General features: G+C 53.3%; 3 protein-coding genes across 3 annotated transcripts; all 3 read left to right on the plus strand.

Moving 5' to 3' along the window:
* Nucleotides 1-2,202: 2,202 nt before the first annotated feature.
* Nucleotides 2,203-6,508, plus strand: TGME49_273290 (Mpv17 / PMP22 family protein; the record flags this gene model as incomplete). Its single annotated transcript, XM_002365890.1, has 3 exons — nt 2,203-3,820; nt 4,427-5,174; nt 5,785-6,508. The coding sequence occupies 3 exons, from the start codon at nt 2,203-2,205 to the stop codon at nt 5,993-5,995; spliced, it is 2,577 nt and encodes an 858-aa protein (XP_002365931.1). The 3' UTR covers nt 5,996-6,508.
* Nucleotides 6,509-8,703: 2,195 nt separating this feature from the next.
* Nucleotides 8,704-16,663, plus strand: TGME49_273280 (hypothetical protein; the record flags this gene model as incomplete). Its single annotated transcript, XM_018781684.1, has 10 exons — nt 8,704-8,897; nt 9,523-9,983; nt 10,886-11,011; nt 11,900-11,976; nt 13,006-13,245; nt 13,758-13,823; nt 14,151-14,256; nt 14,884-15,006; nt 15,629-15,709; nt 16,296-16,663. The coding sequence occupies 10 exons, from the start codon at nt 8,704-8,706 to the stop codon at nt 16,391-16,393; spliced, it is 1,572 nt and encodes a 523-aa protein (XP_018636720.1). The 3' UTR covers nt 16,394-16,663.
* A 986-nt stretch (nt 16,664-17,649) lies between these two features.
* On the plus strand, nt 17,650-22,882 carry TGME49_273200 (hypothetical protein; the record flags this gene model as incomplete). The annotated part of the gene is made up of 7 exons (XM_018781683.1): nt 17,650-19,095; nt 19,739-19,797; nt 20,078-20,141; nt 20,412-20,480; nt 21,038-21,150; nt 21,570-21,738; nt 22,187-22,882. The coding sequence occupies exons 1-7, from the start codon at nt 18,211-18,213 to the stop codon at nt 22,880-22,882; spliced, it is 2,055 nt and encodes a 684-aa protein (XP_018636719.1). The 5' UTR covers nt 17,650-18,210.
* Nucleotides 22,883-24,402: the final 1,520 nt, after the last annotated feature.

Consider the following 24,402-nt stretch of genomic DNA (forward strand, 5'->3'; position numbering starts at 1 on the left):
CTGGCGCAACCAAAATGCCGGAAGCTATTCATCAAATATGCATGCTACACTGGGCGGGGCAGGAGATCAATGTGGCAACAGTCTTGCATTCCAGAGAAAGGGCAAAGACAATTGCGTTCGTTCGTTCACAGGCATCAATGCGCACACGCATGCTTTCACTATCAAATCATGCCGTTCAGAGCTGTCAACTGTCGACTGCTTGTTACGATCGAACCGAAAGACCACGCGTCGTGCTCTCACATCTTGACACGAGTCGGTCTGCGATTCGAAATCTCTGCAGCCGAAGACAGAGATAGGGCACAGTATGTGACGGCAAACTCAGGAATCATAGAACGAACGATCAATCGTTTTTTCTACCCAGAAGCTCAGGCAGACACCCCGCCTTATGCACAGGTGCTGTCTATCCCCATAATGGCAAGAGCGTCTTCGCACCACATGCCTACGACGACGAGTCTCGATAACCGAAGGGAGTAGCGACACCCGTGAGTCTTTGTCTCGAAGTCACCAGAGGACACAACAGACTTTCCAGCGTGGCGTGTTCCAGGCAACCAATAAGACTACCGCCGTTTAGCTGGCGCTGAAGAGCATTTGTCCCGGCGTGAACGAAATGATCGTGGAATGTTGCGTATTGCAGGACTAGAGCACTTTTGGCAGTGAACAAGAACCAGCAAGGGTTCTGTTTGTCGTAGATGCACATTCAAGCAACTGACAACTTCCTGGAATGGTAAAAACGTTTATAGGTTGCTTTGCCAAGGCAAAGGCAGTGCACCGTGTAAACCTGATCTCCAGTCATTTAGAGATATTTAAAAAACGGTATACATAGATATATGCAGGTAGAGACTTGTAGATACTTGTAGACGGACACAGGTACAGAAAGGTGGGCATCGCTACTGGATGGTGCTATCGAACTCGATTTTGCGGGAATATCTCTAAATCACGGACAGTGGAAATCGCTGTTCTCGACATTGGTCGCTGGGAAACTACATTAGACACCAGCACCCTCGATGCGAATAGGTCATGGCCATCAGTGAGCGTGTCCTTGTTCGGTTTCAGATGCAAGATCGTGCACGGTACAAGCACTTGATATTCCCTAGTTCCACTTTTGGCCAGAGAAGGATCTCGGTTAACCGGATCTGTACACCATACCCTCCTCTAACGGCAGCAGAAAAGTGGACAAGGGGGAAGTGGCGCGCGTGGACATTCTGATTTGTCGGGAATCACGCAGCAGTTTGCAGCGGAGACGAAACCAATGCTGTTCCCTGCCGCGCTTCTTCTGTCAGAAGATCCGATCCAGTTCGTCTGAAGCACGAGCATGCGTTTCCAGGTTCGATTGATTCCACTGCATGCAGCGTCTTTCGCGGCTCGCGGCCCCGCTGCACGCGTCGTACCCGCGTTTCCTGGCTCTTCTGTCGGCCGCTTGAGCATGCAAGAAGTCTCTACACAGCCGGTCGCGCCAAATTGAGTGAATTCCCTCTTCGTTGTTGTCCCTTGAAAGAGGAAGAACGTCTAGGATGCTGCGTCGAAGCATGCGGATGGCACTCAAAAGAGGAAAATTGAGGCCCGGCACTCCCTGCTGATCGCTGGCCAAGATGCTGTAGAAGAAGCGTTTTGGGTGTCAGCGCAGGAGACAGGAGCGCTAGGTCTTTTCCGCTCGACTTTCCCGGGTCACGTGTTCGACAGTGTCGATTATCGTTCTTTCCTCGCGAGTCTTCAGTTGCGTCCTGGCTGCCTTGCTTTAGTTCCTTCTTTTTCCCCGCGGACAGGACCGCGTCGTGTCTATAGTGTCTTTCCCACCCGCTGATTTCCATTTTACAGAATTTCGTTGGGATGGCCACACCCCAGACGGTTCTTTCCTGCCTTCTTTCTTCCACTGAACGGTGTCACTGGTCCGCCTTCTTGGCGCGTGCGCGAGTTCTGCGGGCGCCGGTCGGCTGTCGCGCGGGGCTCTGCGACCGGCCGCTGTCCTGATTAAATGGTTCCTCGTCAACGCGTAAGGAGCATTTGCAGACTCTGCCGTATCCGTACAAACCTGACGCGGAGTCTGGTGTGTCGCAGTCGAGGACAATAGCGGCAGCTTCCCCTCGGATCCAGGAAGGATGAAAAATGCTCGCCTCTATGCCGAGTGTCAAGTCTTGCGTCACCGTGTCGCGGCTTCCCTTCCAACTTTCTTGAGAAAAACGAACGTTCTCGAAGACCTGAGCCATGTCGCTCGCCGGCTGGGTCTCGCGGTCGACGCCGCGAGCTCTGACCAGCGGCAACTCTCTCCGTCCGCCGTCCGGTCGCTGGTCCTCGGTCGCCACCCAGCCGGCCGTCTTGTCAGAAAAGCGTGGACTAACAACAGGAGCCGAAGCTGAGAATAGACGCGAAACGCTGCGTCGGCGGCGATGCGAACAACATGAAGTCCCAGACGCATCTTGCCTCTCGTCTCCTCGACAGAATCCAGCTCTCGAAGCTGGTGTGTCTCAACCAACCAAACCGTCACTTGCTCCACACACTCGGCGGGCCGCCGCAGGTGCACAGACGACCTCGAGTGTATGTACGTCTCAAAACGCCAGTGAGAGAGGAGACGAGCCTCGGTTCTCCCTTGCATGTCCCAGGAGCTGTCCGTTCTCCCGATACGAAGACCTGCGGTCCTCGTTCGGACCTGTCGGGTGTATCAGGAGTTTCGCTTCTGCTTCCCTCGTTTCTCACAAGTCGTCTCAGGATTTTTGTCTCCACGCTTCACGGCCGTGGAGGCGGTGTGCGTCCAGACGCGACCTCTGCACTCTGTTTGCCTCGGTGAAGGCGCCTTCTTCTGCTCCGAGCTCCTCGTGCGCTTCTTGCCGCTCTTCTTCAGTGCCATTGCCGGCGTTTCCACCTGCTGCTTTTTCGTTTTCTCACGAGCCATCTGTTGACTGTGGCGATGGGGTGCGGCGGCATCCAGTGTCCGCTTCTTCTGTCACTCGCGCCATGCCTGCCTCTGGACTTTGCGCTTCGCTTCGTTTTCTGCACTCTTCGGCGACTCTGTCTTCCTGCCGACACGGTCCCTCAGAGGAGACCCAAGCAGCTGTTTGTCGCAAAGAAAATCCACGGGGGAAGGAGGCCAGACCGGCGTCAGTCGAGAGAAATTCAGGTTCCGGTTCGAGCTGTGGAAGCTCACATGGCACAGCAGACAGTGCGTCGCAACAGAGACAGCGGCAGACCCGATCTGAAGACAGCGCCCAAGGCGAGGGACCTTTCAGAAGGCCGGAAGAAGAGAACGGAGGACGGAACGCGAGCTCGTTCCGAGAGCGTCTGAAGCGTCCTATCAAGGACCGAGAGCAACTCAAGAAAGACATCGTTTTCAATTCTGTTGCTGCACTGACAATCTACGCAATAAGCGACACAACTGCACAAAAGCTGCAGCAGGGGCTTCGTGACCTTGCGGAGGCAGCGGAGGGGGAACGGCGAGATGAGCAGAGTCGCGCCGGCCTTGGCAGTGTCTGTACACCCGAGGGCGACGCGGATGAAAACTGCGCCGCGTTCGCTGAGTCTGTTGGTGCCCGAAAGACAGAAGGGGATCGTCGGCCGGAAGACACGGAGATGGAGGCGAGAGGGAGAGAGAGAGGGAGGGAGGACAGGCCACAGATGCAGGAGGCGGAGGAAGCTGAGAAAGAACCGAGAAACCTGGGCGGCGACGAAAGGAAGGAGATCGCGAGGCAAGAGAAGAGAGCGGAACGAAACGCGGGGACGCACCCGCAAAAAAACGAAAGAAAGAACTCGGGGAATTCCATCTCTTTCTTCGAAGAGTGGGATTGGAGACGCACCGTCTCCATATCTCTTGAAGGTTTTCTTTTGAATGGTGCGTACAGATGAACACGAAGAAGAGGAAGGAAACGCGCAACAAAATAGGGGTCGCCCCAAGCGCGGAGACGATGTAAAGAAGGCAGGGAATAGAAACAAACAAGAGTGAAAATTTGGAAGAAAGGGAAAGAAGGTTTACGTGTAAGGAACCTGTCAAAAGGTCGCTCGACGCGTTTCTCTGGCTGTGATGCCGGTCGACATCCTGTTCTTTGTGTTGTGTGTAGCAAAGGGTCGAAGTCAGTTAGCTGTCCCCTTTGTCTCGATTCAAAGATTCGGTAATCATGTCATGCCTTCACGCATCGCTCGAGTCACCTTTTGTCTTTCGCGTTTTTGTGATTGCTTCTGGCGATGTTGATGCTCCAGAGTCCCTTGTTGTCTGCTCTTGCCTTTTTTCACTCGTTTTCTCGACTTCCTCACTTCTTTTTCCGCTCCGCCTGCGCCGCTGTCTCTCTCACTCTCTCTCAGGCTGTCTTCCTCCACCCTCGGTCGTTCTTTCAGTTCTGAATCTTCATCTCTCAATGTCCCTCTGCAAAACATCTGCATCAGTGTCTCCCCCCCCATGTGACAGTCCCCGAGTGCGTCTCCGCTGCTGTCTGCGATCCAGGCTTGCTTCTGACTGCCTTCTACCACAAGTTGGAAGTCGTTGTCCACGACGACGTCCTGTCTCCACCTGGTGTCTCCCAGCCTCCCCCGGCTCGCACTCGCCAGCAAGCCACAGCCTTCTCTTCCCCTCCTCGTCACGCTGCTCCTGCGCCGTCTAGTTTCTCCAAAGCCAGGTCCTCTTCTCAGTCTTGTAAAGCGCATGCGGGTGCTCATTCGTCCCTCACTGCTCGACAGCGGAACTTTCGTCTGTGGCGCCAGAGTGTGTACAAAGTCCTGATGGGACAGACAGCCTTCATGCCCATCGCCGCGGTCGTCTTTTTGTTCCTAGCCCCCGTCTTCAGAGCCGGACTCTTTTATCTTTTTCCTCCCGCGGGAGTCTCTCGACCCGCGGCTGCGACTGCGTCTTTGCCTTCGTTCGCTCCAACCGGCGCGGAGCTGTCTCCGCCGCGCCCCAGCGTCGGCGCCGAGTCTCCTCTCGTGGGGCTCCAAAGTGGGCCCGCTCCGACCGCGGTCGCGCCTGGCCAGCCTCGCAGAGTCAACGAATCTTCGACGCAGTCTAGTGCGCAAGAGTGTGAGAATGAACGAGGAACTACAGAAACAGAGGCGGCAAAGGAGGCGCCAGATCTTGTGAAAGAGGACTGGTTCCGCCTCGCTTGTCGCGAAGGAATTCTCTGTGTCCAAAGAAGCTTTTGGGAGGTGTACGTCGCGAGCTGGTATGTTTGGCCAGTCACTGACGTCATCAATTTCAGGTGAGGACCTCCCTGGAGTTCCTTCACAGTGGAAAACGTTTCTGTCGTCCTTTGTCGTCCTGCGCGCCGAAGAAACTCGCGCCTTTGTGGCAATAATTTGCATGCGAACGCGCCAGTTCTTTTCTTTCGGGTGTCTGTGTGCCGGTGGTCTGCGATATCCAATGGATCGTAGTTCTCGAGCTCTGTGGAGGCGCATTTCTGTCTTAAAGAGAAAAATGGAGTTTCTGCTTTTATTTGTGTCACTAAAACAGTAGAGGGTACATCCATGTTGAGAAATAAATGCAGAACAAGGAAGAACTAGAAACTCACGTGGAAAAGGGTGGAATGGAATCCTCTCCAATTCAAAAATTTGATCGAGAGGTGTGTCGCTGAAGTCCTCGAACGCACACCGGCTGAGAAACGACCTTTCACATGGCTTTTCATGTTTCAAAATGTAATTTCCTTTATACACCCGCACAGCTTTCTTCATGTACACGTCGCTGAAGGGAAGGAAAGGTGAGGTTCTCAGGCGCGAAATCGAACGCGAGATCGCGTTGCTGACAGTTTCCTGCGTCTCAGCCCAACACCCTTGGAGTCTCTGCTTCTTTCGCTTTCCTTCTTGCGTTCGCAGATACATCCCCCTCCGCTATCGCCCTCTGTGGGATACGACGATCGACTTGTTCTGGACTGTCTATCTCTCGGTGGCGGCGTATCCAACGGGCCTTGCGATAGCGGCACGATTTGCGGCGGAGCGGAATGCCGAGTGCGACGAGGAGGAGGAGGTGGGCGCCCTCGTGACTCTTTTTCAAGCGATAAAACTCCTTTTGCTGGATCGTCAGTAGCGAGGACTGCATGCGGAGCCACCGCGTGTGCCCGCGTCTTTGAAGACGTTAAAACGCAAAAAAGAAAGAAAGAATGTGAAGGCAAGACGCGCCCGGAGCGACGCTGCCGAGCGCTGTAGATCTGGGCTGTGGAGCGTCGCGAATTCTTTCCTTCGGCGCAGAGGGCGGTTGAGAAAAACCAGATTTCGTTTTTCTGCAGGAAATCCACGAAAAACAGACTAAACGAAGGAGACAAAGCGCAGCAAAGGGCGTCGGCACAACAACAACGTAGAGAGGCTGGCGGAATGTCAACAAAAAACTCAGGAAAGTCGAGAGTCGATCCCCCGATCAGGCGGAATAACCTTATGAGGAAGCAAAGAGCGATCGAGCCAGAGACATAAACAGACAAGCGAACTATCGATGCATGCGTTTTCGAATTCAAACTGTATTTCAACCTGTCTCTTTGGGTTGTCACTGACGAGACAGACTCTGCAAGCCTTCTTCTTCTCCTCTGTAACTCTTCTCAATGCGTAGGCCAGTACTGTTTACTCCGCACTGGTATACGAACGCATACACATAACTGAATAACTATAGCTATATATATCTTCGCATGCAAATGCATGCATGCGCGTGGAAACGTGGCGAGGCCGAGCTTGCCTCTGCAACCAGGTATGCAGGGAGCAGCGCAGATTCAAGACGAGAATCCGCGCGGATCTCTGACGTTTGTGAAAAGGTTCAACTTAGTTTATCCACCTCTCATTCAAGTTTTGGTTTCTCTAAACTGGAGAGCCCGTATGCTTCTACCTTCGTATTTATATACATATGCATGCATTGATATACGTGTGTGCATATTTTTGCTTGTCCCTACACACATCTACATGTAGGTGCAAAAGTATATGCATGTAAATATATATACATGTCGTCTTCATTGTATGACCTGGGAGTATGCATACGGGGCCTTGCTATGACGTGTAGAGGAACAGAAAAAATACTTTTTATCAGGTTTGTTTTGTTTGCGGGTGGCGTCACTGGAACTGGGTCATGGAACTCGTCAACTCTCGTCTTGAGGTCTCTCGCGATGGCATGTTCACCTCGCCAGTATATGCTGCGTCTTTGCGTCCGTGACAGGAAGAAATGGTAATTTTTATTTCAAGAAAAGAACAGGGACGTTCTCTGACACTGCCGTCATCTCCCTCCTTTGTGCCTTTTCATTTTATTCATTCCGGAACCTTCCTTTGAACGCCCCTAAACGAGGAAACGCGTCACGAGTCACCATTCGGATACATGACCGCACATGCAGTCAACTGCATCTCTGCATACACGTCCACTTTCATATATTCATATATATATATATATATATGCAGGTAGACAAATCGATATAAACATATAGAGGTGTAAAAATAGATATAGATAGCTAGGGATATCGACGCATAGAGAGATAGGTAGACAGGGAGAGATGCACCTAGATGCAGATGTAGAAAGAGACACAAACTGGTAGACCGATGTCACTGTAGATACAAAGAGGCACAGAGATCGAGAGACAAAGATATCAGCAGAGAGAGATGCATAGGTAGTCCGAGAGGTAAAGACAGGTGTAGACGGTTGCTCAGACAGCCAGGGAGACATGTCATCAACAGTTGTTGATAGGCAGTAGATGCAGTCAGACGGATATCGACAGCAGCGGAAGTCGACACACGGTCCTTTGCAGGCGACAGAAAATCGACTGGTGTACACGGGTGCTTCTCCAGTTCTGCAACGCGGATAGTCTGTGTAGCGTCTGAGACATGAAGACCAAGACTTCTCGCGAACAGTGCCTGGTTCCTCGTTGTCCTTTCATCGTGTGTGGTTTTTCGTTTTTCGCATTCAGCTTCTTTGCGGTCTTTCAATGGCTTCTGCCTCGGCGCAGGAGCTGAACGTCTCGCCAGGAGGCGCAGAGGGACTTGGACGAGAGAAACATTTCCTCGAAAACGCAAACGGAAAAAGAGGAAAAGGCTTTGTAGACGGGACGGCGGAAAAGGAGAAGCGACCCAAAAACCACGGTCTGGGGAACTCGACTGCATGCACACAAGAAAAGTAGAACTTTCGAGTGCCCCCCATCCAGTACCACCCTCTTTGTCTTTTCTCTTCCGCGCTCTGTGATTTGTTCTCTTTTCTCCATCTTTTTCGTTCTGCTTGCAACCTTCCATTCTGATGGTCTTTTTTGCTGCTGATCGCATAAATTTGTGACACAACGGCGCATGTCACCTGTGAAGTTTCTCTCGTGTGACCTCTTGCGTCAAGTCGCCCACCGCCGCCGTCTCCTCTTCCTCGTTTTCTGTCTCCGTCTCCTCTGTGTTTCTCTTCTCGTCGTCTTCTCCTGCGTTCTTCCTTTCGTCTGTGTCTTTGCAGCTTCGTCCTTCCGTTGGAGCTCCGTCCTGCCCTCCTTCACCCTGCTGCCCTCTCCTCTCGACGCTCTTCTGCTGGCCGCTTCGGCCGCGCCTTTCGCGGAACAGACGCCCGGCGGAGAGGCAGAAGCCGGTGGAGGACGCAGCGGAGAAGCGAAGGAGAGAAGGGATGGCAACGAAGGACTGGACTAGAGAGAAGAAGGACCGGCAAGTTGAAACGAGACGAAGAATAGACGCAGGTTGAAGAGGAGACGAGAGGGAGAACAAGGACAAGGAGAAGAGATAGAAGAGGACATGAAGCGCAACTAGGAAAACTCCGAAAAGAAGGAGAAAGAAGAGAGAAAAATGAAGGACATGGAGGCCACTAAGGCGACCGATGAGTGCGGCGGGAAGTCGCCGTCGAGAAAAAAGAAGCGCGAAGAGGACGAGGCTCACGGAGGCAGAGAGGCGAATGAAGACGAGGATTTCACAGCATTTGCGCTCGAAGCGCCACGATGGAATGTTATGCTTCAAGACGCTCTGGAGACCTATTTTACCAAGTATCGCTTTCTTTCTCTGTTTCTTCTTCTTCTTTTCTGCTCTCCTCTCCTCTTTCTTCGTCAAGCATTATTCTCCCTTTCTTCCGTCTTTTTCTCTTCCCCAGTTCCTTCTTCTTTTGGCGCTTCTCCGTTTTTTCCTCACACTCCTCGTATCTACTCATCTCTTCTTTCGTTGTCCTTTTCCCTGTCTCTGCTTTCTCTTTTCTCTTTCTGCCCTCGTTCCTTTTTCCGTTCACTCTTCTCTCTCCAGTGCACCCTTCTTCTTTTTCTTCTCTGCATTCGCCCGGTCTCTATCTTCTCTCCTCTCTTTCGCCTCGCTCTCCTCGTCCTTTTTTTCTCTCTCCCTAAACTCGCTCCGGTCAGGCTCGCGCAGGACCTCCGGTTTCTCCTTCGACGGCCTGTTCACCCCTGTCAGCTGGGGACTGCCTTCTTCTGACTTCTCTTCTAATTCGTCTTCAGGCTCCGGCCGCCGTTGTCTCTCCTCTTTTCAACGCAGCCTGTTCGCGTTGCTCGGTTTCCTCTCTCTCTCTCTGCGGTAGTCGTTTCTTGCCGGTGCCTCTCCATGTTTCGACCTCTTCTGCGGCATCACCGCAGACTCTCCCCGTTTTTCTTTCTGCTTTCGCAGAGGCGTCCCTGTACCGTCGGCCGCGAGCACTTTGAAGGAGAGCCAAGAAATTACACGAAACAGCTTCGTCCATCGACAGTTCATCCGCGATCGCGACGGCGTCCTCTACAAAATCGAAGCCACTGCGGTGCTCCCTTCTTCACCTTCTTCTTCCGCTTCCTCTTCACCTTCTTCTTCCGCTTCCTCTTCTTTTTCTTCTTTGTCTTCTTCCTCTGCTTCTTCTTCGATGGTGTGCCGAGTTTGTCGCGAGGCAGCTGTGAGTGAATCCACTGCGTCTGTAAACTCGTCTTCTCCTTCCCAACCGGCGCCTGCCTCAGACGAAGCCACCGGCCATCCTGTGAAGAAACGGTGCCTCGCCGGAGGATGGAGAGACCGGACATCCGAGTACGTCGAGCCGTCGCAAGTACTCCTCTACGTTTCGTACCGACATTTTCAACATGTATGGAGCGCTGGAGCCTCCGGTAGGTTTCGCGTCTCGCCTCTTGTCTCCAGCAACCTGTGTCGTCGACGTCTGCTGCGTCCCGCTCTCCATGTACGTCTTCCTCTGTGTCGCTTGTCCTCTCTTCTGGTGCCTGCTCTCTAATCTCTTCTCTCACTTCGTTCCACGTCCTTAGCGCGCTTCGTTCTGCCTTCTTCTCTATCCTGGTTTCTTCTTTTCCACTCACGTTCGTCTTTCCTTCTCTTCTCTCTAACTTCTCTCTGTGTGCTCTCGTGGTGCTCGCGTCCCTTCACAAGGCGTTCAAGCAAAGCGTCTTCAACATCTTCAGCGCTCTCGTGTACGTATCTGGCTCTTCTCCTTCCCTTCTATGTCCTTGTGACTCGCGTCTGCTGCTCGCGGTTTCCGCTTTTTTATCTCTGTTCCATGTCGGACACAAACGCCTTTCGCTCTAGATCCTTCAGAACCATCTTCACCTCGTTCTTCGTCGCCCCCTTACGTTTACTTCCTCGTCACCCGCTCCACCGTCCGTCGCCTGATATCTGTGCTCCGGAATGCGATTCACCTCTCAGTCTCTAACCAGGGATATCTATATCAGTCTCTCTGTCCACCTGTACGGTTCTATGTCTCCGTGTATAACTGTACCTCTCTCTGTATATCTCTCTCTATCCATATCTACCTGGATGTCTCTATCTCTCTCTACATCTCCTTCTAGATCGATTTCTACCTATATCTCTTTGTCTGTCTCTCTATACCTCTCTGCACCTATCTGTGTCTCTCTTTGGCCACTGAATATCTATATCTGTTCCTGTCTGTACGCCTGTAGGTGTACGTATTAAATTTGTTCGGGCGTCTCTCCGCTTCTTTGCGTCAACTGCTGCACACCGTCTTCCACATCTTCTGTCTTGTTCCCTTGGATTTCTGCAGAAGTTGTGCTCCACTTTCTTACCGGCAAGGAACTGGCGGAATGCCGCGTGATGGCTCTTGACCGCGCTGCCTGTCGGTACGATCTTCTGATCGAAATTGCCAGCCTTCCTCAAGCTCCGTCTCTGCGTAGGTGATTCTATGCTGTCGCCCTCTGTTTTTGTGTCTGTGGCTGCTTCTATGCTGGTTTACTTAACTCGTTCTCCTTCCTCCCGTTGACCCATCGTTCTTTGTCACTCGGCCTCAGGCGCATCCGCAGCGCGGACGTCCTTTGCGTTCTCCGCCTCCCTTCTTTCGTTGTATCCCCCTTTTCCGTTCTCCCCTGTTTTGACAGTCTCCTCGACGCTATTGTGCGTACTGCAGTTCCGCAGGCACCGTACAGCGTGGATGGGGGATGAGCTGCGGCTTCATTCCGATGCTCGTTTTCATGCGCAAAAACAGTGCCTTTTGTCGTTCTCCGCATCCTTGCTTCCTGCCTCCCTCTCTGCTTCGCTCTGCGATCCGTCAGAAAGGCTGTTCCGTTCGACCGCTTTCTGCGCTTTCTGCGCTCTCTGCTCCCTCGGATCCTCGCGCTCTCTCCCCTTTACATCTTTTCGCGAAGCCGCTCGAGTCGCTGCTCGCGACTGAGCACTCGAGGGAGCAGTGTCTGCCTTCTTCTTGGCAATTCTCAGGCTCTCTGAATTCCCCTTGAACGACACAGGCTACGACTGAGGGACGGCACCACGCATGTCTCTCTCGCGCCTCGCACCTCCGCAGATTGTCGCTCCTTTGTTTTCTCGCTTGTTCCATTCTTTTCTCCCTCGCGTCCTTCTCAACCAGCGCAGTCGAAAGACACGAGACGCCGCCCTCTCGATCAGCGCAACCGACAGAGCTTTGAGAGCAGAGCTGAACGATCGAGCAGGAACGCCGGCCGCCGGCGGCAACTCTGTGTGCATCTCGTGGACGCGTCTATGTCGGTGCCGGGCGCTTCTGTGGAGAGTCCTTCTGGTCTTTCTCCCCTTCGCTTTGTCCTCGCAGGAAGTGAGCTGGCCTTCCAGCTTTCGCGTCTTCGCTGGAGACTTCAGTGCGGACCTCTGCAACAGTTCTTCCGATCCGTGAGTCGCCTGTCTCTCCGTTTTTCTCCTGCTCCGTTTCCGTCGCGTCCGCTGCTAGTGGCTCCGACGTTACCGGGTCCTTGTGCCTGTGTGTGCATTTCTTCCTCTTTGGATCTGTCGCCGTTTCTGCGGCCGCGACGCTTCTGTGTCTCCGTCCGTTTGCCTTTGCATGCAAAGCTGCTTTTCTCTGTACCCGCCTTGAGTAGGTGTCGAGTCGTCTATGGATGGTCTTCCGTATCTGTTTGACTGTCGCTGTACATACATACCTGCATATATATATACATATATATACATATATATATACACATATATATATATATATATATGCATGTGTGTGTAATTACCCACACAAGTTGCTGTATATCTGTAATTCCTGCAGACATGCCTTTCGAGTAAACTGAATGATGTTCTCGCTCGCTACTGTTGCTCCTTCGCCCTGACCTCTCTCGCGTCTTCCGGCCTCCAAACTGTCCTTACCCTCCGGCGGTTTTCAGTCTCTCGCTTTGACTTTTTTTTGATGTCTTTTTTCAATTCGCTTTCTTCTCGAGCTCGCGGGTGTAATGCCTCCGCACAGATTCTTCTCTCCGCTCGTGTGTCTTCTTTCACTGCCTCCGCTTACCGTCTTCTCGACCCCTCGCGTACTCTTCTTTTTTTCAGCTCTTCTTTTTTTCAGCTTTTCTTTTTTTCAGCTCTTCTTTTTTTCAGTTCTTCTCTCTCTCCTTCTCATCCACTCTTCGTCTCCTCTGTTTCTCCCTCTGTCTTCTCGTCCTCTTTCTATTCTGCTCTTCTTGCTGTTCTCCTCTCTCTCTCCTCCTCTCTCTGCACGCTGTAGATCTCTCCCGCTTCGTTTCTTCACTCCCCACATGTCCGCTGCATCTCCGCCCCTCGTCTCTGTTCTCTTCCCCTGTTCTCTTCTCTGTTCGCTTCTCTCCACTCTCTTTCGTTTCCGCCTCTGCTTCGCTCCACGATCGCTCTCTCATCTTCGTCGCTCTTCGTCCGCGTTTCGTCTGCTTTCTCGCTGACTTGCAGGACGCGTTGCGACGCGCAGCGCCATCACACCGCCGGTCTCGGCGAGTCGGCGAAGGCAAACGGCGAAGCCAGCAGTATGTGAAGAAGGTGATCTTGAGAGAAGGAGAGACCATTTATCTTTGCTCAACTCGAGCTTCGTCTGCGCCTGCCCAGTCCGTTGCGCAGGAAGAGGGAAGCGACTCACCTTCGCTAACGGAGTCGACGGTCCTTGCTGAAGACAACAGAAGACTTATCAACGTGGTGCGCCCAAAGATGACCTCGGAGACACCCGACGGCTCCGTCGCCGGCCTTGTTCCTTTTCGATCGATGGACCTCTGCTCGTCTGTATGCACAGCCTCGTTCTTCTCGAAGCCTGTGTCTTCCCTGCTAGGTCGACATACACTCGTCTTGTCTGCGGACTCCCCCGAGATGCTTGTCGCCTGTTCTCCAAGGCGCCTCTCGCTGCTCGTCTCTATCTCAGTGGTTCTCCTCTTTCTTGCGTTCGAGATCGCTGGTTGTTGCTGCATTGCACTTTTGTCGCTCTCTTCTTTTTCTTCGTTTCTCCACACTCGCCTTTCTTTCTTCTTGCGCGCGGCGACTCCGACGCGGTCCCGACCGGCGATATGTCCCCCGCTGCCCATCGTTCAGTCACGTTCGTTCTCGCTCTCTCCTCGAGTCCACTTTTTTTTCTCCCCGATTTCTTTGGACTGCGATCCCCCCTGGAACCTCCTCCGTAGCCTGCGCCTCTTCGCTCCTTTCCTCTCCATTTCCAGGTATTTTGTTGGCAAGTTGACGAACTGAGTGCATGTGACGCCTACGTTGCCCGCTGCTGCGTCGAGGTACGTTTCCGCCTGTCACCTTGGACTCCGCGTCCATCTCTTCGTGCTCCCCCTCGAGATTCGAGTTGACCTTCATGCCCTGCCTCTCCCGTTCGTTTGTTCTTCTCCCCTTCTTCTCCTTCGCGTTGTCTGCCTACCTTCGTCTCTTCTCCTCGCTTCGTCGTCTCTGCTTCTTCTTTCTTCTTCTCTTTGTGCTTTTTCTCTCGGTGGATCTGTCTCTTTTTTGTCTCACCGTCCGGTTGTTCACCCCAGCGTCGTCTTTAGCAGTTCCCGGTCTGGGTGATTCCCCGGGTATTTTCTGCTGTTGACATCTCTCGTTTTTTCAAGGACGTCGCTGCTTCCCTGCGAGAAAGCCTCGCTGCAGTCGCCTCCGAGACAGGCGCGTCTTCTCTCCAGGTCTCGGTGTCTTCTCAGTTGCCTCCTCTCGCAGCAGGTCGGCGACGCGTAGCGCGAGCGACGTCACCGTGGATACGCGCCTCGGTCGCTCCAACTCCCTGGAAGCGAAAGGCTGGATGTCTCTCTATACACACGCATCCGACTCTGCGCGCATGACTGCAGCAGTGGAGACTCTTGAGTTTTTCGTAATTGTCCGCGTTCCTCTTCTTTTCTCATTCGCGCAGCTTTGCAGGGAACACCTGCCATCGCAACTGAAGGGTCTTCCATCTTAAAAAACATGCAGATATTCTAATATATAAATACATATACATACATATACATACATGCTTGAAGGTATTTGCGAGCAGAACAGCACAGGCGTCTCCGTATTTATCTTCGCACCTGCACAGGCACCAGTACAGACGTCGAGCAGTCGTTTGTGAGTTTTTCTTTTTCCATGCCTTAGTGCACATGTTTAGGTATGTCGTCGTGAAGCGTGGAGGCGCCTGTGGAGGGCCGCGTCTTGCGGCCTTACGCTCCCCCTTGACGCATCGATTCGGCATCCTTTTCAAGAGTGCGGAGCCGCCACCACAGCTCCAGAAAGACTCTGGGAGAGCGCGAGTGGAATAGACGTCCATGTTGCAAAGTAGCCAGAACCGTTGCCTGCGTTGATTCTTCTCTCCAGAGTACGAAACGACTCGCCAGTGTCGCCGCCAGAGTCAGGTCTCCACATCTCGCTCTTCCCCTCCATGTTCTTCGTATCCGGACTCCTCGGTGTCTTCACCTCCCCCCATTTGTTTGTGTCTGAGTAAGTGTGTCGTTCTCTTGTCTCCTTTGCTTTTCATTTGCCGCATCTTCGTTTGGCGTCTCCTTCCATCTGTTCCGCGTTCATCGCTCGTTTCGTTCAGCGGAGGTCGCTGCGCTCTGCCCGCTGCGTGTTGCGCATTCGATGTTTTCGAGCTGCCGCCTCTGCGTCGTTTCTTTGCTTTCGCGCCGCATCGCTGCAGCTCTCTTTTCCTTGCTCGACTGCGCATCGCTTCCCGCTGTCAGGTTTTTCCACAGCTTCGCAGGGGCATCCTACGGTTTTCGTTCTCTCCTTTGTTTGCTGCTTTTCGTGCTTGACTTCTCTCATCTGGTGCTGCAACTGTTCTTTGTCAGCAAGTCCCTGACATTTCTCTTCTTCTAGTGTTCGCCTTCACTTTCGCGTCTTCTCGGACTCGAGTCTTTTCTGGTCCTGCCAAGTTTTCCTTTCGCTGCCTCTCGCAAATGGCACGTCGGCTTCAGGCCTTTCTCCCTCTTGTTCCTATCCCTGTCGTTCCTGTCAGCGTCTTCACACATTCCCCGGCGCAGTTCGCGTCTTCTGATTCGTACTTAATTCAGCGTAATTCTCTCCGATTCTTGTCGGCCTTCTTGCGGTGGTCGTTTTCCAGGCTTCGACGCCACAGCTGCGTTCGCGCCCTCGCTGCCGTCCATGACGCGCTGCATGCGTGCTTTGACCCTCTCGGAGATTCGTGAGACTTTGCTTTTTCCATCATACAGTCTAGGTTTCAGGTTTCTTCCATTGGATTCGAGCGTAGTCCACAATTTAGACTTTCTTCCGAAGAGCGTCTTGTGCCCTCTCCTTCACCACTCGAGAGAACCAGATTTCTGTGTATGCGCATGTCCCCCGAAGCCTACCGGTGGATCTTGATATGCTAAAATTTTAATCAACGACAAGTCTCGGATTCCTCTTCTCCTTCGACTTTAAAAAAGCAGTTCTGCCCCGCCGCTTGTTTGTTTCGGTGAAGTGTGTTTGGAAGACGAAACAACAGTCCACGGCAAATCTCCGTTCTTCGTTCCCTGTCTACTTGCTCAGAGGTAGAATGTTTCATACAACTCAACTGTTGTCCGTAGATATATTTCGTGCATTTATCTGCTTATCTGCATTATCTATATTTACATATGTATACTTATATATATACATATATATATATATCAACATATAAATATATATATATATTCTCTGTGTGTATGTTTTGCATCTGCCTCTGCTGGTTTCTTCATGCGCGCTGCAGTGTTCTTTCGGCTGTTTGTGTGCTGTTTGCTTCTTGCCTGCAGTGATTTCAGTGTATCCCTTCGTCGTTCAGAACCTTGTTCGCGCAGAGAAGATGATGTTTAAAAGAATAACTCGAGAGGTCATGTCTCTCCTGTTCTAAGGGCGTGTGTCTGCAACGTCTTCTCTCTCTCTGTCGCTGTCTCAGTGTCCATTTCGACTCCCTTTCCCTGTGCTTTCCCTTGTCTTTTTGCGCATGCGACGAATCCCTCGCGTGAGATTTATCCGCCGGCTCAGTTGTTTCCTCCTCTCCGCGCTCCTTCCTTTCTGCCTGTCTGCGCGCCTGGCTCGCGCTGTGGCGCGGCACCGGAGCCCTCTGGGTTTCAGTCTCTTCGTGAACTACACAGTTAACAGAAAACATTCCGACTGGGTGCCGACACGGAGAAACACAAGAACGAGACGCTAGACAACGAAACAGAGACGAAGAAAAGAGAGATCAGAGAGAAACACAAGGGAAAAAACGCACTGTGGGTTCGGGACGTCGCACTCGAGCAGAAGCCTGCGAGGAACTGCACGGACGGCAGGGGGAGACACGGCGTGGAAGCGCAGCTTTTCTCGTCGAAAATGCAATTTGGGAGACTTTCAACACACACAGCTGGTCACTATTTCGTTTAGATGAAAGGTCACCAGGTAGGAAAGTCCTTGGAGGCAATGGGCGCTGTGCCTGGAAGCCGGTTGCACAAAAAACACAGAGATCGGCACCTCCCCGTTTCCGCTGAAGCCGGCGCGCTGGAACGCGAAAAACGCCTTCCGCGGCTGTGACCTCGATGTCGCCACTGCAGCCATCAAGCATGCAAGGCAGTCAAAAAATGAGCATGTGCTCTGGGGAGAGGATCTCTGTCTGTTTCGCAAAAAAAAATAACGTGGAAGCTGGGCGCGCTTCAGACACAGCGGCTCGAGTCTCAGACTTTCACATGTCGGCATTCGCCAGGCGACTCGCCGAGACGTATGAGATATTCATCGGGAAAGAACTTTGCTCTTCTTCGCTTTGAAAGACTTCTCTCGCGAAACAGTCCTTTTTTCACCCGTTCCGTACATCGATTTCGAGATCTTTACGCGTCTTTCCGTGTCTCTCCCACTCGGCCTTCCCGTGGAATCTACCTGTACTTTTCGTTCCCTGTGTGTGCGTATTTGCATCGACTCATAAACTTAGAGAGAAATAAATTCGTATTCACGGCGAGGAGCATTCAGGCTGTTGCTTTGACAGAAGTCACGTCTTCCAGCAGGTCCCCGACACGACTTTGCGACGCATTCACTTCCACGCTTAGCTGGCTGCGTGTCTAAGCGAAGACGAAGCAAGGCAAGGGCTTTTTTCGCTTTCTCTGGGCAAACCCCTCGCGGCACATCTCAGCGGACTGCCTGTTTCTCTCCCTCCTCCACACTTTTGTCTGCTTCTGTGTCCACCTTGGTAGCTGACGAATCGACGCAACTCGCCACGCGGAGAGCAGCGCCTTTTTCTTTCCTTGCGTTCCGCGCATGGTGGCCGCGTGCCTAGTGGCGTGTGTTTTTCTCGAGTCTGTTTCCCGTCGGTTCTCGAAGAACTTTCTCTCCCGTTGTGTAATGCGTTCTCGACTTTCGATGGCAGTCACGCCGTCGAGACTCTACCCCTCCACGCTGCCACCGCCCGTCTCTTCTTACGCGAGCCGCCGTCTAGCCATTGGTCTGGAGTCTCTCGGGAAAGCGGCGCCGGAAGGGCGTCTGGTTTCCCGCTCTCGAGTTGAACACAAAGTATCTTTCGCTTCGTTCGCAGCCTTCATTTCCGCGGACTTTGCTGACACACACGCCGTCGCTGGGGTGTACATACACCCCAACAAGTTCGGCACTGCGGCGACGCAGGGGTGGCCGCACGCGGGGGCAATGGCGGGTGTCTGAAGTTTTTTTCTTCGTTTCTCCGCGGTTCCCTCTTTCGCTTTTGCCACCATGTTTCTCGAGGCGCCCATTTACCACCAAGCGGCGCTCGCGAGCGTGTCCTGCGCGGTGTTGATTTCCTGTTTCGTGTTCTGTTCGCACCTGGCGTTCGCGTATCACACGGACGTTCCGAGCGCCGCTTGGCTGCTGTTGGCGCATCTTCGTCGCATGTTTTTTCCTCTGTCTTCTCCCACATCTTCTGTCTGGCGACACTGGCCGCGAGTTCGCGAGTGTTCCGCAGCGCCTCTCCAACCGCCTCTCTACGTCTGTCGCATCGTCCTTCTAGTTCCAGTCTACGCCTTGACTTCGTACCTCGCCTTCACCTACGCGCCTGTCCCGCCTCCGTCCTCCGCCTCAGTCGTTCTCTCGCCGCCCTTCGCTCAGCCTTTGGCGGCGACCGACGCGTTGTTCCCCGTCGCCTTGCCTCCCGCCAGCGTCGTGGATTCTGACGAAGACGACGTCTCCGCCGAGCGCGACTTCCTCCCCATTCTCTCGCCTGCGTCGTTTGTTTCTGCTGATTCCTCTGCACTGTCTGCCTCTCTGTCGCCTCCCACTCGGCGCCTCTCTGCCGCCTCCGACTCGACGCCGTCTCGTTCGTGGTCTTCCGGAAGCTCAGTGGCACCCATCCAGAGACCGGCCTTCGAGCAGCCGTCTCACACCTCCACGTCGCGCGATCAAGCCGCGGCTGCTGGTGGTGGACAGGCAGCAGGCGCCGGCATTGGCGGGAGACTTGGAATCGACCTAGAGGAGGTCGAAGAGAGGACCGGCGGCCTCTTCGGCTTCGCCCTCCACGCCGTGCGAGATGTGTACGAGGTGTACGTCCTCTACAGCTTCATTGCGTTGGTGGTGTCTGTTCTAGGAGGCGAAGAAAGCGCCGTGGAGCAGCTGCACCTGAAGGTGAGAGCAGCAGGTGTGCCGCGCGCTCCGAAGGGTGAACAGGGCAGGGGGAGACGGAGAAGCAGGGGATTTGTCGGCGGGCAAGAGGCTCAGACCTCGCTACGGAGCCGAGGCAAGTACTTCGCGAGAGTCACGTGATAGCAGGGGGTAGGAGAAGTCGGTGAAAGGACCGGCAGACAGAAAAGGAACAACCACAAGGTTGTGACTGCGATATGAGGGAGAGCGTACCAGGCAGGAAGGCGATCCAGCGCGTACCTGCGTTCTGCTGAAGTGCTCGAAAACAGCTGAACAGTCTGGACCGCAGTGTCGTGCTGCGACAGTCAACGAATGGCGGGAAGGACGCTTGCCTGGTCCGCAGCGTCTCTCGAGATAAACTCTAGAATCTGCATTAGCCGCGGCGGGGAAACGAAGCGGACGCTGAGAGAGAGAGAGAGGTAGAGGTAGAGATCTCGACCAAGACGAGGAATCGCAGAGACCTGAAAGACGTCTCGGGGCTGTGAAAAGAAAGCGAAGGACAGCGAGGACAGAGTCAGAGCAAGTCGAGAGTGTCAGTCGCGGTTTGAAGCGGAAGGGAAGGCAAGAAAGGCAGAGCAACTGAAGAACATACACCGAAGAAGAACTGCTTTTTTCTGTTTTCCCTCAGGGGACGCTTCAACACCCATGGCCCTTTAACTTGGTCTTACCTCCCCTCGACTGTAACAGGTGCGACGAGCTGTGTGCTCGGCAAATGGCTTTGCTTCTTTGATTTGCTGTGTTGCTGGAGTTCGTGCTTGGCTGGATAGTGTGCGTTTTTCACCGGCACCAGACTTCGTGACCTCTTCCGCCGCAGCTCCTTCTTCCCCGCTTGCGCCTCTCTCTCCTCTCTCTCTCGTTCATCTTGTGCGACCGCAGTTTCTTCTTCCTGTCGAGGAGATTTGCCTCTTTCGCGGGTGTTCAGGTGTACATGGACTCTGCTGCAAATGTGCGTTCCGCGTTCTTCCAGAAACCTTCTGCGGCGAATCAAGCTGGGGGCCGCACAGTTCGTCTTCGTGAAGCCTGTCGCAACGGTGAGAGGAGAAACGTCTTTCTGCGTCTCTGTGTAGCTGCGTCTCGACCCTCGTCTCCGGACGTCGCGGCGTCCGTCGTCGTCTGTGCCTTGTCGCTTGCGTTTCTCTGCCTCTCGTTTTTCTAAGGTTTCCTCCCTTCTGCTCTTCACGCGCTCCAGGGGAAAGGAGACAAGCTTCGTGGATCTGCGCGAGGTCGAGGTTATAGCCGTCGACGCGTGCCTACCGAGTTCAAAGTCCTGCTTCTCGAATCTTCTGCTTTGCGTGACTCAGCTTCTCAGTCTCCTCTTCAGACAGCGAGGCTTTCTCTACTTCGCAGCCATCAGCAACATCTCTGCAGCGGTAAGAGGCGGCGGCGCGGCCGATTCGCTTTCCGCTATTGTCTTCTGTCTCGCTATTTTCTGGCACCTCCAGCGCCCCTCCCAGAATTCAAAGGTTGGAAGCTTCGTCGACGTACAGAGACAGCGACGCGGGAACTTCTCAGACGTAGAAAGACACCCTGATCAGATCCATGACTCCTTCTCCACCTGTATTCAGCATAGGTCTCTTATGCGTGCAGATATATATACATATATACCAATATGTATGTATATATATATATATAGGTATAAGTGTAGAAGTAGATTTAAATATACATATGTATATGCATATATATATATATATATACGTATATTTATGAGTGCCGAGCATGTGGATGTTGTGAATGTGTGGACGTGTATCTGGAGTTTCGAGGGTCGTCTGACTGAAGTAGAATGCATCGTGGGAAGACCGGAGAGGGTATGGAGAGATGCGGACTGGGGGAGTGTCTGTCTTCATTTGAAGAGCTGTGGCGACGCTTTCGTTCAACTGGAGTTGCCCCATTTGCGAGTATCGCCTCTGTTCTTTGTCTCGCTTCGTAGGTGGCGATGTATGCCCTGGTCCTTTTCTACTTCGCTGTTCACCACCGCCTGCGGAGCTTTCGTCTTCTTCCCAAGTTTCTGTGCATCAAAGTCGTCGTCTTCTTCTGCTTTTGGTAAGGTTTGAGTTTTTCGTCACAGGTGCAATCGGTTTCGCGAGCTGCATGATGAGGCCGGCAGCTCAGCAGGAGACCCACCCGGGCCTCCTGCTCAGCTGCGACAAGTCAGACTGCTGCTCCAGCAGCTTCGCCGCTCCTCTCCCTTCTTTGGAGATGCGTTGCAGTTCTTCTTCTCGCCGTGACTCACTGTCTCGCTGGACGAGCGTCGAAACTTAATCGCGCGTTGTCTGCACTTTTTCAAGCGAACTGCGGTGCTGCTTTTCCCTGCAGATACACTGTGTGTCGCTGCCTTTGGATCTGTGTGTGGGGAGGTTGTCTCTCTTTTCCAGGGATGTGTGTCGTTTCTTCTCCCCGTGAGAAAATCTCGTCGAATTCTCCATCTCAGTTTTGCCGTTAACGCGCTCGTTCCTCTCCAGGCAGGGGCTTGTTCTGCGGTGGCTTGTCGCTCTGCTGCTCTCCGAATTCGAGGCGCGTCCAGATGCAGAACGGACTATCTTCCAGGGCCTCGCGGCGAATCCGAAGGCCGCTGCCGTCGCGCTGCGGGTGTCGGACTGGATGCTTTGCATCGAAATGCTTCCCTTTGCGGTGAGGAGGAACTCGGGGAATCACGGTCGAGCAATCCGAGAAGAACCGAACAACAGAACGAGCTAGAGAGAGAATCCTGCCGCTTGACGAGGAGAAGGAGGAGGAGACTCAGGACAGAAGGCGTGGAGGAGCGGGTGGCGGCGGAAAGCATCCGCAGGTCTTGCGTCTCTTCGTGTTTTTGCCAGTGGGGCGCGAGACAGGGTGCTCTTCTGTTTCTCGTTCTAACGGATCCGGGAGACCTTCGCCTGATTCCTCTCCCCTGTCACCTCCTGTTCCGTCTCTCCCTCGTGCGGATGCTCTGTCTTGATCTCTCTGTTGTCCTCCATATTGTTCTATCTGTTGTTCTTCCTCTTATTTTCTCTCTTGCTCTTCCTCTTATTTTCTCTCTCTCGTTTGTCGTTTTGTGGTTCATCTGCGTCTTCCTCTGCTCTCCCGTTTGCGCTTGTAGATCGCGGAGGCCTGTGCGTTTTCGATTCGTGACTTGCGCGCGGTTGCGGCGGCGTCTCCGAACTTCGGCAGGCGCGCGGTAGGTCTCTCTTGTCAAAGTTTCTCCGCCTCCGCCGGGAGCTTTCCGCCGCGGGCGTCCGGGCGCGGTGTTTGGAGCGAGGCGCCAGAGGACCTGCGGCAGGCGAAGGGAGAGCCGAGATTCTCCTTCTGGGGTGCGTTTCGAGGTTCGGGGAGAGCCGCGAGCCGCGACTCACTGCCTGCTTCCGCAGGCGACGAGAGCGAGCGTCAGCTGCTCTTCGCCGAAGCCGCAGACGGCGACGCGCGAGCCGGGAAACCTGAGGAAGAGTCGTGCATGGACGCGTCTGGACTCGCTGGAGACCCAGAGCCGGCCGGCGAGCGCGCCTGCTTCTTGGAGCCTCAGGGCCGTCTAGAAGAAGCGGAAGACCCAGACTCTCTACGCCGCTCGGCGTCGGCGAATAAACTCGAGCAACCTCTCAAACACTTCGTCAGAGGCGTACGGGACCTTCTGGTCGCAGACGACGTTCTCTGCGACGCGACCGATGCCCTCTTCGGACGCCAGAGGTGCCGGAGGGAGTACCTGCTCGAAGAGCGGAGGCGAGGTGAAGAGACGGCGCTGGATCACCCGGCAAGAGACGAAGACGAAGGCCGCGCCGACCGCGCAGAGCCCAGGGTGTAGAGCGGAAGAAACGCGGGAGACGCGAGAGAGAACCCAGACACGGAGACGAGGAGACAGCGTCCGAGAGCAGGCAAACGGCAAACGAAGAGAGAAGGAAAATGCAGCAGACGCGCAAGGGAAAAGGTTTCGCGTGGACGCGGAGAGTGTGTCGCGCGTTCGCGACCGATTTGGAGAGGCAGTGGCTTCGGGAGACGAGAAAGAAAATTTTTTCCGGAAGAAGTCGCCTTCAAGTGGCTGGGGTCAAAGGCGAAGAAGTCGCGACTCGAGTGGACGCGTACTAAAGACAGTGTTTTCTTTCCCCATTTTCCTTCTTGCTTTTCCAGACGGTCTCGTCTCGGCGTTCAGAGCAGTCGTCTCGACGCCGCAACAGACCGCAGTCAGAGAGAGGAAAGAGTGAGCAGAGGCCCTCATGTCGTTCGCACTCGAATGGTCCGACGCTCCTTTGCTCCACCCGTTTCCATCCGCTCTTAAAATTGTCTCCCTCTTCGCGCTGCTACCTTTTCCACGTGTCTACAAAGACGCGGTATAAAAAGATATAAAAATATAAAAATATATATAGATATATAGATATAGATATACCACGTCTGAAGATATATATACCTATATATATATATATATATATACCTATATATATATATATATATATATACCTATATATATATATATATACCTATATATATATATATATACCTATATATATATATATATACATATATTTGCATGTTTTAATCTCTATATTTATGTGGGTATCCGCACACTTGATGGCGGCAAACACTTTGTTGAATTGTCTCTCTTTTCCTCATCTGTTCTCCAAGGGGAGAATTGCGTTTTTTTTATCGACGGGGCTCGAGTCTTTTGTCAACAAAGAAGGCAGCCAGTAGGGAGAGAAGGCCGAAAGGTTTTCTTTTTTGTATTCGCTTTTTTGGAGCGCGCATCTCTCTTTAGGCAGATTTGGAATTCCAGCTGCTGGAGGTCTTTGGGTGGCGCACCCAGGCTGTTTCTTCGTGGCGTGCATGCATGCGTGGAGGCGAAGGCGTTATGTCAAGTTCTCGTTTCTGTTCTCCGGAGTTCTTGTTCTCTCAGTCCTGTTTCTCGCTTTTTTCTCTTGTCCTTCTTCGTGTTTCTTCCTGCCTCTTTCGTCTGCGTAAGGAGTAGGAGAACACTACGTCTTCCATGTTTTCTGTCCCTGCGGCGAGGCAGGAGGCGACGCGCGTGGAGAGCTAGAAAAGGCCTCACAGGAGAGTGTCTGCTTCCTCTGGCGCATGCGTTGAAGTTTACTTGTTTGCGCGGAAAGTCGTTCTCGCCGCCTGTGGATCCCTTCCCAACAGTCTCTCACAGGGACATGTGTACGAGACACAGAGGGGTGCTTGCGCTGTCTGGGCTATAGACGCAGTCCGCAGATGCCTGGAATATGCAACACACTCTCATGGTGCATGCGCATGTCATTGCTAGCGCTGCTTGAGTTTCCAAAAGGTCGTTGGTCAAGCTTCGGAGGCTGGAATTCGTCTCTCGTCAATCTA

Source organism: Toxoplasma gondii, chromosome VIII, assembly GCF_000006565.2.
Source record: "Toxoplasma gondii ME49 chromosome VIII, whole genome shotgun sequence".
Lineage (NCBI taxonomy): Eukaryota > Apicomplexa > Conoidasida > Eucoccidiorida > Sarcocystidae > Toxoplasma > Toxoplasma gondii.